At 42.2% G+C, this 18,533-nt stretch overlaps 1 protein-coding gene across 6 annotated transcripts in view; it reads left to right on the forward strand.

Moving 5' to 3' along the window:
- FGF14 (fibroblast growth factor 14) overlaps positions 1-18,533 on the forward strand; it is a 422,212-nt gene that overhangs the window by 163,388 nt on the left and 240,291 nt on the right. The window contains exon 1 of one of the 6 annotated variants that reach the window (XM_074562107.1): positions 10,903-11,155. The exons of 4 other annotated variants lie outside the window; for them this stretch is intronic. In XM_074562107.1, the coding sequence (XP_074418208.1) occupies positions 11,153-11,155 (3 nt within the window). In that variant the 5' untranslated portion in view covers positions 10,903-11,152. Of the gene's footprint in view, positions 1-10,902; positions 11,156-18,533 lie in introns of those variants that run through there. One more of the 6 variants, XM_074562090.1, reaches the window with a different exon arrangement.

Genomic DNA, 18,533 nt, shown 5'->3' on the forward strand with positions numbered 1-18,533 from the left:
CCTTCTGAGGGGTGCCTTGTTGCTTTTAGTAACCTCCCTTATCTGCTGTTCAGTCCTTATGACTTTTCCACCCTTTCTAAAAATACTTTTTGAAAAAAATCTGTGGCATGCATTCAGCAGTGCTGCTCCTTCAACAACCTCCACGCTCTCTGTAAGGTTTTCATTCTCTTAGATGCTTGTTTTAAACAAATTTCTTCATCTTTGTGTGACTCTGCCTCTTGAAAGAGCAAACTTGAGGCATATCTTTTTGGTTTCTGTTACTCCTGTAGGGATACAGTGTTTGTATAGATTCACATGAGAAGTTTTGAGCCAAGCCATGTCCGATAGTCAGGACAAGGTTGAGGAAGGCGTCCTACTTTGTGGGCTGCCTTCACAGCTGCTTCAAGATGTCCTTATCAATGGCCTCATAAAAATGTGATCTCTGTGTCATGTACCAATGTGAATCTTTATAAGGGTAATTGAAGGCTCCTACTATTCTCGTGTTTCCTGACCTTTCTGCCTCTAATCTCTCGCAGCATAGCAGTCAGTGCTGCCATCCTACCTGGGTGGTCAGTAATGTCTTATGTTCTTCCTATTTAGACCTTGGATTTTGGTCCCTAAGGACATTGAGGCACTTGAGCAGGTAGGTAGTTTGTCAGTTTTGATTCTTATCAAATTGGGCTTCTCTGATCCAGTGACTGTTAAGAGGACATGTGTACACATGAGACCATGAGGCAGGAAGGGAGCAGCAACAGAGTCCAGGGAAAGTGGTTCTTGCTCCGGGGATTCACCCAGATTTTCTCCACAAGCAGAGGAGAGAGGGAGGCTCTTCTAAAGCGCAATTAATGCCACTTTCTTTGGAACAAGAGGAGACAGTTTATTCTTAAAGTTAGATTGATTGCCTCTAAGTTATTTTTCCGTTTGCAAAATACATATTCAAGGTCTCACTGATGAAGGACTTAAGTCCCTAGAGTGTATTGCCAGGGAAATATAAGTCTGTGGCGTACACTGATTGGATTACCCTCCTTCCTCCTGCTGAAATCAGTCCAATTAAGTCTCTCTTAAATTTTGAGGATAGAGCTTCTTAGCTGGTAGGGATCACAAGGGGAAGGCAGAAGAAATAGGATACAGTGGTTCTGGTGCTTGGTCCGAGGGCCTATTTTTATATTAAACAGTTAATGGTAAGAGAAATCCTTGGAATGGAGACTGTCTGCCAATAAAGTAACTTTACTCCTCAGCTCTCTCAGTCTTGGGCTAGTTCTGCTTAAGCATGGAAGCACAGTTCCAAGCGCCTGAAGGATTTGGAAGTCTAGATTTTGAGGGTTAAAAATTCTACTCTTTTCAGGGAGAATGGATTACTTCTTTACATAAAGAGAGATGTACACACAAGGATGAGGGAAAAAAAGAGAGAGTCGTGTTTTTATGCCGGATGCATATGAAAGAACCTAACAACCCTTAAGTAGCTCAGAGAGATACATTATTACTGGTCCATATCAGTTACATTGATTCAGAAATAGAAATAACTGGTTTTGCCTAACACTTAAATAATTGATTAATCTAAGACTATTTCTGTAAGATGACAAGCACTATCTACCATTCCAGTTGTAAAGGTGTAGACACTAAACCATCTCTTCTTTGAAGGTGTGGAAAGCTATGGCAGACCATGACAGCTGGTGAACTGCCTATAAATACATAGAAGATGGTTTCAGCAGCTGCTGTGACTTACCAATTTAAAATCAACTTTCTTATGCACTGGAAGACAAAAAGATGAATTCTTGATGAATGCCCCAATTGAGTATTGGTCAATATCAAATTTAGTAGACAGTTGATGGAGTTGCAGTATTACTGCCAGAGTTCTTTAATGCTAGGTTAGAGGCAACTCCTTGAGGGCTTCCTAAGCACAGAGTATGCTGTTTTGTTATGGACTTTTTTTATGACCATACTCAGAGGAAGTATTTAATGGGTGACAATTCGTATACTCAAAGTCAATTTTCAGTGTATATGACCCAGTGGAATATGTTTCATAAGCAACAACATAGGGATTTTATTGATAACCTTTTTTAAAAAAAAATTAATGTAGAAAATTTTATATTACTTTTACTTAGCAAAAATATTAACCTTCTACTGATATGTGTTCCTCTTTAACAACCCAATGAAGCTGCTTAAACTGACAACTCCCACTACTGCCAGAATTATTGCTTATCTGTAATCTCATATATCTAAGCATTTATATTGTTTTGTTACATTTCATATTATGTAGATTTTCATACTGTAGTTTCTGAGCAGCTTTCTGAAGTGCAGAAAGCAATGTGACTAGCAGCCATGATATCTATTCTTGCATCTATTCCCTATGGGAAAAACGAGAATAGTGGAGATGCTTTGAGTTTATAAATGAAATCAAAGCTGAAAATAACTTTTGCACATAGATGCCCTTTGGTTATTCAGGAAATACGTTCCAAACACTTAGCTCTGGAGAAAATGTTGTCTCTAGTGCTGATGAGTTTCACCTTCTCTGTAGAAAATTTCAGCATGTCAGAGGAAGAGCACTGTTGGCAACATTGCTAAAGTTGGCCTTTCAGTTAACCTTGGTTGAAACGATGACGTACTTGAAGATAATAACTGAGACCTCAGGCAAGAATAAATACTGTACAGACAGCTGGCTCAGGAAGCAGAGGACATATTTGCTACCCAAACAGTAGACAACATTATTTGAAGGAGCCGCTACAACATTTTGAACTTCTTGGTGTTTTCTAAGTGCTGAAGGCTACAAACCCAAATATGCTATATTACCTTGCTCAGCTCTGAATACTTCATGAGATAATGTGATCACTGCCCACTGGCATGTAATGGAGGACTTCATGTCAATGAAGAAAAGCAATCCATCTGACAGGCTGATGTCACTAGCTGTGGGTGCCTCTAGCAAAAAGATTATTTCCGACTGACTTTTAGGTCTATCCTGATAAAGTACCAGCTCTAATGCCATGCTCTGGCTAAATAGAAATACTAACCAGCTAAGAAACTTTTCCAGCTAGAGGGATCGTTTTTTGTGGTATGGGCATCCCACTGCAGTCCAGCCACTAAAGCTAACATAAGAATTAGTCTGACTCCTTCCCACATCCTCCAGTTGTTCTAAATAGATAAAAAGCATCCCTCCAAATATCCAAGAAGTCATCACTCCATGCCAAATTTTTCTCCTAAGTTACATACCTATTATTTTTAAGTCTGTGGGAGTTGCTTTTCTATAAACATGGCTGGAATTTGGCTCTTAATAGTGACTGTGTTTTCACTCTTTCTAATGTAGGTCAAGAGAATAAATTAAACGATGACATTGTGCTGCTTACTGTGGCATCCCCCAGGAGTTTGTGTGGTCCCTACTGATTGCCTTGAATCATTAATCAAAGGGTAACTGCGCTGCACAGCCCACAATATATTCTCAGCTGGCACATGTATTGATGATGCTGCACCAAGAAAAAAGACTTAATTGCATTGACAGTACAGTTTTTTCACAGTTTAGAGTGTTTATCAAAATTGTGCTTGTAGCATCTAAAAATACTGTAATTAATGCAGCTTTTGGCCTCTTCGCACACTGTTTTCTTTTTAGTTTCTTCTGTTAAAGAAGACAGCTGTTTGCTAGGAAAACAAATTCATCTCTTTTCCTTCTCTCTCTCGCCTCCTGTTTTGTATTTGAGTGCATCAGTAGGAGGCTCACAGTTTGTTGTAAATGTTCATTCACAGTTTCTGCAGATTCCTACATTCATATTCACAAAGGCAGAATATTTCAAGATGTCCTTCATATCAAGTTACTGTTACTTCACATCAGACGTGCGGAATACAAAATACAGATTTCAGGGTCTTTGCTTTCCAAGGCAAAACAATGATCCTTAGGGAACAAAAACCACTGTCCTCAAGGAGGGTGTGACAATTTGGGTCAGCCATTTCTTCATTCTTAAATTGTTTCCTTTTATTCCCGATCTAAACGTGGCTTGCGGGTATTAACATGCACAGTATATTACAGAATAAGGAAAGCAGACCTTCTTTGATCAGATAAAGCATTTGCGAGAGAAGGTGAGGGAGACTCTGGTGCATCAGCTTGTAACACCACTCGGGAGCTGGGCCTTGGCTTCTGGGCAGGCAAAACCGGGTGCTTTTCTTTTCTCTATTAAATATTTAGGCTGCAAGAAAAAGAAAGGACACAAAAGCATGCCACGTGGTTTGGGCCACCGCCATGGGCTGTTGGTCCTGTGCTGGGGAGCCTGTGCACATATGGGGACCTGCAAGCCCCTGAGAAAACCAACCTGCTTAGCGGCGAGCAGGCTGGGAGTAAGGGAGCAGCGTATGCCCTCCTGTGCCGAGAGCAACAGGAGCAAAGGGAATTTGTAATGGAAAGAGATCTGACTTAGATTAAATACTGGAAAAAAACAAACTGTTTGTGCATCAAGAAAAAGGAGATTTTAACATCTGTTTTGCTCACACCTCTACAGAAAAATAGTATTATCATGATTCATTTTTGTCATCCATCTGCTACCATTAACTATCGTAAAGTGCTTTGCTACTTCAAATATCCGCATCAGGTTTTAAAATGTTCCAGTTCCTACATATTGCCTTGTAAATCTTGTATTACAGTGAAGAAGGCTGTGTATGTAGCAGAGCTTTGCAAGGCTGCAATTTCGTTGAAATGGCTATTATTACCTTATAGACTGCAAGGGTAAAGCTCAAGTGGTGCAGTATATGAAATCCTAAGGTTAAATAATGGACTTTGCCATAACGTTACACTGGATTTTATACTTCTGCTGCTGATGTAGGACTTGCAGCTCTATTAAGACACGGGTCTATTGAAAATCTTAATCATTGTCTGGCATAAAAGCCTGCACGGTGTACACACACAGTGCCAAGGCTCCAGATAGCAGAGGAGGTGGAATTATCTTGAGTTCATCAAATGTCTTCTGCTTTGTGAATGAAGGCATTCGGATCCAAGCTGCCATTACGTTGCTAGTGTACAGTGCATGTGAGAAACTTTTTAAAGTTTATTAGGCTAGACGGCAGCTCCAGAAACTATTTAATTAAATGATCCTATGACAGCTTTTTTATAGCTAAGCATTAAGATCTGCAATGTTTAAAATGGTGCCTGTTAAGCAGTACCGGAGCTGGCATCAAGTAAGATTCTGGTCCTGCAGTGGAGCCTGCGCCCACCTAAGCCTATGCCCACCACAAGAAAAGCTGTATGAATTAACAACACATAAATAGCACTAAAGAAGGAAAATAAACATAATTAAAGAATAAAATCCACAATAGTTAACAGAGAAAATTAATGAAAATCAAATCTATTTTAAATAATTAAGCTTTTAATGAAGATGCTCTTAAATTTAATAGACATTCAATGCATTTAAACCTTTCTTTCTCCTTCAGTATGTTAAGGTGGTATTTTGTATGGGGTGGAATAACATGAAAATTTCTGTATGGTAGTCTTCAAGAAAATGTATTGAACAGACAGATTAGTTAGGCTGTTGGTTGCTATAATCTTCCAGAATCATTTGAGTTGAATGTCTTTGGAAACAAGATGTCGCTTTCTTTTCCAGTACAAACTCAGCTCTTGGAAGTGCTGCCTTACAGATTAGATTAAATGTAATGCATGTAGATTTTGAGTCTTAAAACCACTGAAGAGGCAAGATGTCCCTAGAATTGATGGTGCAGCTTGCGCTGACATTTCTTTTCATTCATTAGCAAGACAGCATTAAACTGTAGTGGTTATGCCACTGCTATTAAAATTACGTCAGGGCTTCCATTTAAAAGAGGTGCAAAAAACATAGACCAAACATTCTGTACCTGATCCAAGATCAGCTGTTCATATCAATAGTGGTCTTTGCATTGCAAGATTTTTTTTCTTTGCATAATGTGGAGAAGGATTGGTGCAGCTTATGAATTTTCCTTTGTCTCTGTTATGGAAAACTATAGAAAGAAAATTATTTTGTAACTGAAAACTATTTTCTGCCTTCAAAAAGCGTGGCACTGTAAGGTGTTAGATGAATAGGAGCAAACCCTTGCTTTGTGTCGAGCTGTTGTTTTGATTTATGACTGTAAGCTGCGGCTGAGGTTTTTGCAGCCTTTCAAAGAGGCTGTCATTACGGATGAGAATACTGACATTTGAAAGGCCTCTTACCTGCTGATGCTGGGAAGTGCCGAGACTGGCTCCCCTCTCCCCCAGCCATGCCCAGCTTCATTCACTTCTTAGCAGAGACCCCCTTGTCTTTCAGTTTAGCAGAATGGCAGAAAGGGAAAAAGCACTCATTAAAGCTTAACCTAAATATGTATGTGGACTTTCAAATAAGTGAAGCAGCAGCTTTATAGCCAGTTGTCTGTCAGCCTCCTCTTTCACTGGCTTCCCCAGACAGTGGGCAGTGAGGCAAGTCTGGTGTACCATGGGTGGCTTCAGAAAGCTGCCCACAGCCCGTGTGGGTCTCCTGTCCTGAGGGCAAATGCTCTGCTTGCAGCCCAGCATTGGGCTGCCTGTGAAACCTCCCACCTCTCCTTCTCCTTTCCCCAACCCACACGTGGTAAACATCTTCCCCAGTGCAGCTGGAGGGATGCCGTAATGCTATCTCACTGCGGCAATGTATTCCTGGCACTACTAAAGGGCACCTACAGAAAAGATGGGGAGGGACTCTTTATCAGGGAGTGTGGTGATAAGATGAGGGATAAAGGTTTTAATCTGAAAGAGGGTAGGTTTAGATTAGATATTAGTAAGGAATTCTTTACTGTGAGGGTGGTGAGGCACTGGAACATGTTGCCCAGGGAAGCTGTGGATGTCCCATCCCTGGAAGTGTTCAAGGCCAGGCTGGATGGGGCTTTGAGCAGCCTGGTCTAGTGGGAGGTGTCCCTGCCCAAGGCATCCCATGATCTTTAAGGTCCCTTCCAACCCAAACCATTCTATGGTTCTATGATTCTACTATCGCACAAGAAGCAAGTGTCAAAGAGATCAGAAAAGAAACCATAAATTCTGGACCAGGATCAACCTGAAAGAGAAACTGCAGTTTGCAGCTTGTTGGTTACAGTTTGTTAAATGCAGGATCACCTTTATATGGGCAGGCTCAGCTTTTTGCCGCTGTCCTTGCCCCTTCCGTGACCCAGCAATTTGCAGAACCTTTGAAAAAGATTGTCAGCCTTAATGAAAATACAGAAGTAAAACAGCAATTTAAGTTCAGCCTTCACTCTAACATTACTACTAGCCTGTTTGATTTAGGCAGGCTTTTGTCCCATGCTATTTTTAAAACACTTAGTAATGTCAAATGCTAAAATACAGGTGCTATTACTGATTTTTAAGCTGTACTGTTACACTAACATTACAATTCTTAAAATATGCCTGTCTAATGTTACCACTGAGATGAAGTTTGGGTGGGAACTCCACAGGAATCGGTTCTGGGAAAGCAGAAACCAGGCTAGGCTGCAAGCCGTTCCTGTCAAGCAGCTATTCAGATAACTGCAGCGCCAATTGCTTTACAAAAAGCCAAATTGTTATTTTCAATAACCGGCTGCTGCACAATACGTCTGCCGGTATCAACGTCTAGTGATAAAAAGTGATCTAAGGCTGATGTCTGTTATACTGAAAAAAGAAAATGGATTTTTTTCACGATGTATGCACTTTGGAAAAAGGAGTTTTAAACAATTCACCATATAAAAGCTTAGTCTTTTCCTGCTCTTTAACACAGAAGAGTAATTTTGAGTGATATTTCAGCCGTCAGTAGATTTCAAATGTTGTTTTTATTCCTCATTTACATCACACACTAAACTCCTTTGGCAGTCGCAGAAGTTATGGACAGTGCTGAATGCTGCATCTCTTGTTCCTTACTAGCCTAACACATTATTTTGTGTGTATGAATGACATAGTTATCAAAAATGTAAAGGTTTTGAACAAAAATAACAGAAATTTACTACAGCATCTATGATATTTTATTTTTCCTTCAATCATGGATTAACTTATCGCACATTCAGGTGATGTGTGCTTGGCAGACTGCAGGACCATTGTGAAACTCAGGAGGAATTCATGTGAAGTAATATGCATTTCCATTGAAATATAGAAAGAAACTTATACCAGCACTCCTTTCTAGGGGAAAGGCAAACAAACCAACCCCCAACAAACCAACAAAAAAAAAAAAAGAAAAGAAACAAAATAGTTCTATGTGCATGACTGAAAACTGCTTTATGTCCTTGTCCTTCTATGACTATGAGTTTTTGAAGTTTAGCAGCACGAGGTGCTGTTTGTGGAGTTATAGTGTTTATTGCCCTTAAATCCAGACTCCACATCTTTCCATCAGTCTATAATAAATTGGTAAATTATAGTCATTGGACTAGCACTCCATAATCCACAGGGCTAATAATCATGGGCCACAATCCTTCCTCTGCTTGGATATTCCTATGATTTCTGTGGGTTTGGATCAGATCCTGTTATTAATACAAGTGTATTAATCTTTCCACGCTCTAACTTATCTTGAGCACATGTGTACAAATTTGTCTTGCCACTCACCACTGCAGCATTTCAGGTGTTTCTGGGGCATCACTGCAGTTCACCACTGTGTAGCCGAGATTACTATGGGGCTTTGTTTCTGTATTACCCCCACACAAACAATTATGAGCTGAATCCAGATGAGACCGTTTCCTAATTGGAGACCGTTTCCTAAAGTGACATTTTTCTCCTGTCTTTCTGAATACAAGAGCACCACCCCTCCCTGCAGACTTAGAATCATAGAATCATAGAATCTTCATGGTTGGAAAGGACCTTTGAGATCATCGAGTCCAACCAAACAACCTACAATCTCTGCCACTAGAGCATGCCCTGAAGTGCCACATCTAGATTTTTCTTAAACACCTCTAGGGATGGTGACTCATCCACCTCCCTGGGCAGGCTGTTCCAGTGCCTGACCACTCTTTCAGTTAAGTAATTCCTCCTAATATCTAACCTAAGCCTGCCCTGCTGCAACTTCAGACCATTTCCTCTGGTCCTCTCATTATTCACCTGGGAGAAGAGGCCAACACCCACCTCTCTCCAACCTCCTTTCAGGTAGTTGTGGAGGGCAATGAGGTCTCCCCTCAGTCTCCTCTTCTCCAAGCTAAACATGCCCAGCTCCCTCAGCCTCTCCTCATATGACCTGGTCTCCAGACCCCTCACCAGCCTGGGAGCTCTCCTCTGGAATATGCTCCAGCACTTCTATGTCCCTCTTGTACAGAGGGGCCCAGAACTGAACACAGGACTCGAGGTGAGGCCTCACCAGTGCCGAGTACAGAGGCACGATCGCTTCCCTGCTCCTGCTGGCCACGCTATTCCTAATACAAGCCAGAATGCTGTTGGCCTTCTTGGCCACCTGGGCACACTGCTGGCTCCTGTTAAGCTGGCCATCCACCAGCACCCCCAGGTCCTTTTCTGCTGGGCAGCTTTCCAGCCACTCTTCCCCAAGCCTGTAGCGTTGCTTGGGGTTGTTGTGACCGAAATGCAGGACCCGGCACTTGGCCTTATTAAACCTCATACAGTTGGCCTTGGCCCATCGATCCAGCCTGTCCAGGTCCCTCTGTAGAGCCTTCCTACCCTCAAGCAGATCAACACTCCCACCCAGTTTGGTGTCATCTGCAAACTTACTGAGGGTGCACTCAATCCCCTCATCCAGATCATTGATAAAGATATTAAACAAAGCTGGCCCCAAAACTGAGCCCTGAGGGACACCACTGGTGACTGGCTGCCAAGAGGATTTCACCCCATTAATCAGAACTCTCTGGGCATGGCTATCCAGCCATACTTCCTGGTATGTTGGGTCCCCCAGGCAACCAGTGTGTTTCAAAATATCAGAAGCTGCACCAGACTCTGTTAACAAGGTAGAGCCATTCATTCCATCTACAGCTACCCCATTAGGGTTGGTATTGTAACTCCCCCCAGCTGATCATACTTTAATCTAATAATGTGTCCCAAATGGTCAAGCAAGGGGATGTGCCCAGTCTTAAAATCTGTCTGCTAGTGGGGCTGAAAGGGTTGCCTTTGTTGATTAGTATGCCTGTCCCTCATCACGCAAAGGGCCGTATGGACTCCAGGGTCATGGGGGTGATGTACTTTCACAAGGTGTAGTTACAGGTGGAATGGGCTCATCCCAAATGTCTCTGTGCCAGTCTTCAGGGCCCCATTTTGATATCTGTCTTCTGGTTCGTACTGCAGCCACTCTACCTATTGTACCCAGTCACTTCTGTTTAAGCTTCTCAATTATCTTCTTGTAAGAGTTGTGCTCCTTGAGTTCCCGTCTCCTCTCCTGTGTTTTCTCCAACATCACTATAACAGTTGCCTTAACCCGAGCCAACTCACAGTTTGCTTTTTTTCCCCTCCCATTTTTTTATATCTGAAACTTCTTTCTTCAGTCTCTCCTCCCAACCTCATCATCCTCTCCTAGCAGCAGCTGTTTTTAGCCCTTCTGCAGCAAAGGTACACTCCTGGCCTTGTACTCCCCAGCGTGATCCCCACAGCATTTGCTTTCCTCCCCTAATGCCCTGCTCTTATCTTCACATGCTCTCATGCGCTGCTGTCTGCTGCCCAACATTCCTCCAACCCAGACCACCCTCCCGATTAACTCCTCCTTTCCCATAAGCAATCCACTCTTCCTAAGGCCCTCAAAAACTCATGCAACTTTACTTGAAAGACCTTTAAAAGCCTTGAATGTCCAGGGGTCAGCGCCCTACTGTCATACCCACGCTTCTACCGTAGAAGCCATAGTAGTCTCTCTGCTTTAAAGACCATGACTGTTTTCGCTGTGGATGTGAAAACTCCTTCGCTGTCCTGCTTTGGCATTCATGGGTTATGACCTTTTTACCAACCTGGTATTTCAGTGTTCTGGTTTGCTGTGTGTGACAATGATACAATTTCTATTTCTGCTCCATGCAGGCTCTCACATTCTTGCTTTTATAACCTTGGTTGTTGAGTTCCCTGTGTTCTCCACCACGACACCTTTTGCTGCTTGCAGGACCCACCTGTTGCAGAGAACAGGACTGATTTTCCACTAATTTTACTACACAAAACTAGTCAGAGAATTGCTAGCATTTCCGTTGTGCTAGGAAATTTTTGGGATCACTTACATGTGTATCAATATGCACAAAGTCACAAGGAGGACAAAATTGACACGGAATCAGTCCTTGCCTGGAATCTCGCATGGTAGGTAGACTCTTCTGACTGGTGCTCATTGTGGTGCCCATGTATTATTTTACCTTCATGTTTTTCTTTATATAGTGAGTTTTACGGGAAAACACTCATTGTGTAGTCTGAATAAATTTTGGGGTTTTTTTCAGAATTCACTTTACAGACAGTCGTGCCTCCACAACTACATTATGTGTCAGTGAAATGTGGTTTTGTGAGGTGGACTTAGTTTTGCAGCAGCTTTGCAACCTGCTCATATTGCAAAGTATTTAGTTCCACTAATCTGCTCAGCTACTGAGAGACCAAGGCAGCTGTGTTCTGCAGTGGAAATAGTGATGGTCAGCAGCGGTGACTGGGTTTTTCTGTGCTGGGTGTTGTCCACTTGTAGCAAAAGTTAAGTGGAACTGAAGTGGTTTACGGGCTGTTTCAGCTGTATCATGAGAATTACAATTACAGTCCTGAGAATTACAATTACAGTCCTCATTCAAAGGTTTCAGGAATGAACAAGTCTGTCAAGTCACTAAAATTATTAGGGAGTTACACTGATTCTTTTTTTAGCAGGGAAAAGCTTGGAATGGAAATTACAAGTAAAAAGGCTACAAACTAAGAAGAAAAATGTTGGGATTACTTTAAGATTTGGAGTGAGGTTTTCTTTAGTGAATCTGGAGGGGAGTTGTCTATTATTCCTATATTGTCTATTAGTCCTATAACAAGCACTACAGGGAGCCTAGTTGTAAGTGTTGGCGATGCAAAATTCAATTTAATCGTGCTTTTTTATCTTGTCTGTGTTCATCAAGATTGAGCAAACCTGTGGAATTAATGAATTGTACGTAATTTCCCATGTATGGCAACAATGTCATTTTTTTATTACTTGCCATCACAAGTGTCTTTGGCTTACTTTTAGCAAATATCCTCTGCAACGTGCTGGTTTTCAGATGTTCCCAATAGATCTAAAATTGTTAAAGCAATGTTTTCTGTTCTCTTGTCAGAACTGCCAGTTTTGACAAGGAATATACGCTGCATTTGCCACCTTTGTTTTGTATTTTACACATACTTTGGTCAGCTAAACTGGTTTTGTCTCTCTCCTTTTTTTCTTATTGATGACAAATGTGCAATCCTGGAAGTCTTAGGCTATTCGAGACCCCCTTCCCACTTGTAACTGAAATATTGGTGATAATTTACTAGAAATTATTCCTTGCAGGTTTGGTTTGTAGGATACCCAGGTGTCTTAGTGGCATTTGTGGGAGGAAAAAACTGCAATATATGTCCTGGCTTACCAGAGCTTCCTGATTTATGGTGGCCAAAGTCTACCAGGTAACCCCATTTGATTAAGGATTTCCAAAGGAATAGGGAAATTGGTACAAGAGATTACATTATCATCTTCATTCCTTCTTTACGGTGTTTTTTGGGAGGATCCACTTGTGGGTTGCATGGTTTGCATTCATGGATTCTTTAGGATTTATCATATGCATAATCATACATGTATCTAGCAACATGACTGAAGTCTCTTTCATCCTCTCCCTGACCTATACATTATAACATGATACACAAATGAGTGTTGACACTAAGAAGTCAAGCTTGGATTATTTTCCACCTTGTACTCCTGTTTGATTTTGGATAACATTCTGAGAACAAAAGGTATACTTTCATTATGTATCTACCTAAACCCCAAATAACTCAAAAGGGTGCTTGCAGGGACTTTGTCCTCAAAACTGAAACTTGCTATTAAAATTGTCCAGACTATACCTTTCTTTAAAACATGTAACACCCCCCCCCCAAAAAAACCCAACAGCATACAGACAGCCATTACCGGAAATGCATGAATTTCATATAGAATTTAGGTCATGGAATCATAAAAAAACCACCAACAATAAATCCTTATAGAAAATAAGGGCTATGTATTTCCTGGTTTTGGTAGACAATGACCTGTTAATATTCTTATTTCAACTATGGCATAATTTTAGTATCTTATTTTGCTTTAATGGAAAGTGACATTTTGAAAGAACAGGAAATGCATATTTAGTTCTGATGTCACCTGTTTATTCTTATACTAAATTTGTGTAACAAAAAACATCATCTCACTCAGATTTGCAGAGAAACAGTACTCCACTGAAGAAGGATACAAACCCCCTTAACCCTGGTTCCATTTTTAGGTAGCACTAGCGAGAAGATGAAGTGCTTTACTGTAAAGGCATAGGGTGCATTTACAACAGATTAAATGAATGAGCTAAGCTCTCTGGTTTTCCTCTTCTTTGACCCAGCTATTGAATCACTTGTAACATTTCTTGAACTGGATTGGAAGACAAAAACATGTACTTTAAAAGGACTAAATTAAAGGCTTCAATTATCTGAGAGATGGGCAGATACAAAATGTTCATTCTTCACAGTCTGTGCTTTCATTTGGAAGTGCTTGTGCCTTCTGTCCAAAGAACATGAAATTTACATTTATGACAATACATGTATGTATTGTAATGGATGTATTTTTGACAGTATGTGTATGCCAAGGTTTGCAAATTTAGGTTAGCAAATATTGTTATTCATCCTTGTCTAAAGCAAATATTGCTGGACTTGATAAATTATGAGTATATTAGAATGTTAGTAAACGTAGAGTTTATACGTTTGTATTTAAGAATAGTTGATGTCTTCACTTCGAATGTCCATTCTCATTTTACTATAGCAAATTCAGTGTTTCACTGAAAAAGATGAAATATTAGTAAGGACTTTGTTTCTTTACAGCTGCTGCTAGATAGGAATAGGTAGAAGTATGTATCTTAGAAACTTGTGGTTTAACACAATGTTGTTGCAATGAGAATATGCTCATTGCAACACCAAAAACACATACTATCACTTTATAAAATATACAGCTGTACATCTAATAAATGCACAATGAGCCTCTGCTCATTGAGTATTCTGCCATCGTTGGCTTAGTTTATTAGGAGTACTATAACTTGAACTCCTCTAATAGTTCATTTTATATTTTTTTTAATAACCTTAAATCCCACACTTCCTCTCTTTTGATTTGCTTGGTTTGGTTTGGTTTTTCAGTTAGCTTGCTGCTTCTTTCACATTGGCAAAGAGCCTCAATGTTTCCTTGCAGCAACTGCGAAGTATCGTTATTGCTCAATCAGGGTTTTTACGTGGCACCCCCAGCCTCACAGTGGCTAACCTTAAAATGATGAAGCACCCCCGAGTGCAGGAGAAAAGAGGGTGTAGAATGGGGAAGGAAAGGTTTTAATAAATGAGGAAAATTTAAACTAAAATTTTACCAAAAATTATTCCTACTTCTATAAACAAAATAAATTTAAATTGTAGTATCTTTACTTTAATTAAATATTTTTTTTGCCCCCCCTGCTTCCCCCCCCAAAAAAAAGAAGGCAAGACATTTAACAAGCAGGAAGTTTCCTACTGCAGAACTCCTGAGAAAGGGAGCAAGAACCAAAGAGAACTTCAAGAAACTACTCAAGTGTGCTTTATTGGTGATATAAAAATAAATCCTGATTACAGATAGAAACTGCCAGGGTGTTTGTGTTCCGTCCAAGCCCTTGATATTGTCTCATACCGTACACACTCCTCCCCCAGCTGCAATAACTATTTCATTTTACTTCATTTTATTTAAAGGTATCTAGCTATTACCTACATTCTACACGTCATCTACATGTTCTCCAGATAATGGTATGTAACGTCTCTGGGCAAACGGAAGCACAAAACAAGAAACTGTGATGTTGCAGTAGGGGTCTGATGTTACAGTAGGGGTCTGCTACAGGCCACCTGACCAGCAGAGCCAAGAAGATGAGGCCCTCCATAGGCAGGTAGAATAGGCTTCACGTTCACAGGCCCTGGTCCTCGTGGGGGATTTCAACCACCCTGACATCTGCTGAAAGGACAACACAGCAAGGCACCAGCAATCCAGGATGTTCCTGGAATGCATAGATGACAACATCCTCCTCCAAATGGTAGAGGAACCAACAAGAAAAGGTGCTATGCTGGACCTCATTCTCACCAACAGGGAAGGGCTGGTGACCAACATGAGGTTCAGTGATAACCTTGGCTGCAGTGACCACGAAGCGATAGAATTTATGATCCTCAGGGCAACTAGGAGGATATATTCCGAGCTTACGACGCTGGACTTTAGGCACACAGACTTTGATCGCTTCAGGGATCTGCTGGCCAAAGTGCCGTGGGACAAAGCTCTAGAGGGAAAGGGGGCCCAGGACAGCTGGTCAGTATTCAAGGATCACCTTCTCCGTGTCCAGGAGCAAACTATACCAACAAAGAGGAAGGCAGGAAAGAATGCTAGGAGACCGGCCTGGATGAACAGGGAGCTCCTGGACACACTGTCACACAAAAAGAAACTTCATAAGGAGTGGAAGAAAGGACAGCTAGAATGGGGGGCATATAAGGAAGCTGTCTGAAAAGCAAGACACCTGGTGAGAAAAGCTAAAGCTCAGTTAGAATTAAATCTAGCCAAGGAGATCAAGGGAAACAGCAAAAATTCCTATAGGTACATTAATGGTAAGAAGAAGACTAGGGAGGGTGTGGGCCCCCTCAGAAAGGAAACAGGGGAGCTGGTGACAAGTGATATGGAGAAGGCAGAGGTTCTCAGTGACTTCTTTTCCTCAGTCTTCACTGGCAAGGGCTCCAGCCACACTCCTGGAGTCACAGAAGATAGTGGCAGGGGTTGGACAGAACTGCCCATCATAAGTGAAGATCAGGTTCGTGACCATCTGATGGACCTGGAAGTGAACAAGTCCAGGGGACCTGATGGGATACACCCATGGGTACTGAAGGAACTGGCGGATGAGGTTGCTAAACCACTCTCTATTGTATTCCAAAAGTCATGGCAGTCTGGGGAAGTCCCCACTGACTGAAAAAGGGGAAACATAATCCCCATTTTCAAAAAGAGAAAGAAGGAGGAACCAGGGAACTACAGGCCAGTCAGTCTCACCTCTGTGCCTGGTAAGATTATGGAGCAGATCCTCCTGGAGGCACTGCTGAGGCAGAAGAATAACGAAGAGGTGATTGGGTACAATCAACACGGCTTCACCAAGGGCAAATTGTTCCTGACAAACCTGGTGGCCCTCTATGAGGAGGTCACAACATCAATAGACAAGGGGAGAGCAACTGACATCATTTACCTGGACCTGAGCAAAGCCTTTGACACTGTCCCGCATGACATCCTGGTCTCCAAGCTGATAAAATATGGGTTTGATGGACTGACAACTCAGTGGATAAAGAACTGGCTTGACAGCCGCACCCAAATTGTGGCTGTCAATGGGTCCATGTCCAAGTGGAGGCCAGTGACAAGGGGAGTCCCTCAAGGATCAGTACTGGGACCGGTCTTGTTTAACATCTTTGTCAGCAACATGGACACTGGCATAGAGTGCACCCTCAGCAAGTTCGCCGACGACACCAAGCTGTGTGGGGCAGCTGACACGCTGGAGGGAAGGGATGCCATCCAGAGGGACCTTGGCAGGCTGGAGAGGTGGGCCCATGCCAACATCATGAAGTTCAACAAGACCAAGTGCAAGGTCCTCCATCTGGGTCGGGGCAATCCCAAGCACCGATATAGGCTGGGCAGTGACTGGCTTGAGAGCAGCCCTGAAGAAAAGGACTTGGGGGTGCTGGTGGACGAGAGGCTCAACATGAGCCATCAGTGTGCACTTGCAGCCCAGGAAGCCAATTGTATCCTGGGCTGCATCAGGAGAAGTGTGGCCAGCAGGTCGAGGGATGTGGTTCTCCCCCTCTACTCCACTCTCGTGAGACCCCACCTGGAGTACTGCATCCAGCTCTGGAGCCCCTACTACAAGAAAGATAAGGACATGCTGGAACGTGTCCAGAGAAGGGCCACGAGGATGATCAGAGGGCTGGAGCACCTCTCCTATGAGGACAGGCTGAGAGAGTTGGGGTTGCTCAATCTGGAGAAAAGAAGGTTCCGAGGAGACCTTATAGTGGCCTACCAGTATCTTAAAGGGGCCTACAAGAAAGCTGGTGAGGAACTTTTTAGGATGTCAGGTAATGGTAGGACTAGAATCACAGAATCACAGAAACTTCAGAGTTGGAAGGGACCTCTAGAGATCATCTAGTCCAACTCCCCTGCTAAAGCAGGGTTGCCTAGAGCACATTACTCAGGACCGCATCCAGGCGAGTCTTGAAAATCTCCAGAGAAGGGGACTCCACAACCTCCCTGGGCAGCCTGTTACAGTGCTCTGTCACCCTCACTGTAAAGAAGTTTTTCCATGTGTTTGAACAGAACTTCCTATGTTCTAACTTGTGCCCATTGCCCCTCGTCCTGTCACTGGGAACCAATGAAAAGAGTCTGGCACCATCCTCCTTCGACCCACCCGTTAGATACTTGTATGTATGACTGGAGGGAATGGATTAAAACTAGAGATGGGGTGATTCAGACTGGATGTTAGGAAGAAGTTCTTCACCATGAGGGTGGTGAGACACTGGAACAGGTTGCCCAGAGAGGTGGTGGAAGCCCCATCCCTGGAAGTGTTCAAGGTCAGGCTGGGTGGGGCTCTGAGCGACCTGATCTAGTGGAAAGTGTCCCTGCCCATGCAGGGGGGGTTGGAACTAGATGATCGTTAATGTCCCTTCCAACCCGAACCATTCTGTGATTCCATGATTCTATGAAACTGAAGAAAAGAAAGGGCAGCTTCTGATTTTGGGAAGGAATGTTTGACTTACCACTGGTTAAGGCTTAACACAAAAAAAAAAATCAAAGCACCAAAAGCAATGTTCAGAATGTGTATGGTTATAACAGCCTTTAGGTGTGATTTTTTTTTTTAGATTGGGCAGGTGGATGCCACCCCCAGCAGCCCCCTGAACAGCAGCCTCTTCAGGTAACCCACTTCATTCACCCAGATTCCAGAATTAATTCCTCTGAACCGCTATCCACAGTATTTCTCTTTTCTTAAGGTTTACCTAATTTAATTTATCTGAATCTCTCCTCCCACCTTCCTTCTATACACTAAGGTCTCCCATTTCATATTCACACCTCTACCATTTTGTTAACCCTAATAAACTTAGCTGCAAGGATGGTTATATTAAAGCCCCCTTTTTTGAGTCTCACTCCTGTTCTCAATGGTCAGAAGTCCGCTCCCTTTGAACATGAGGTCATCACAGCTCTGCATCTTTCAACATAATTTTTCATTTGGCTTTGATTTCAAGCCAGAAATTCCCCTACAAAGATTCATGTGTGATATTTTCTCTGTTTAAGCTCTGATATTTGCCTTTACCACATTCTAGTTAAAACTTGTTTTCATCATCGTGCTTTAGAAGTGAGAATTTGTACTTGTAGCAGCATTAAAATAAACTATTATATATTCCTCACTTGTATATACTTGATATACAAATGACTGTGTATTGATATACAAGTGAATATGTATTGATG

Source organism: Larus michahellis, chromosome 1 (genome assembly GCF_964199755.1).
Source record: "Larus michahellis chromosome 1, bLarMic1.1, whole genome shotgun sequence".
Taxonomy (NCBI): Eukaryota; Metazoa; Chordata; class Aves; order Charadriiformes; family Laridae; genus Larus; species Larus michahellis.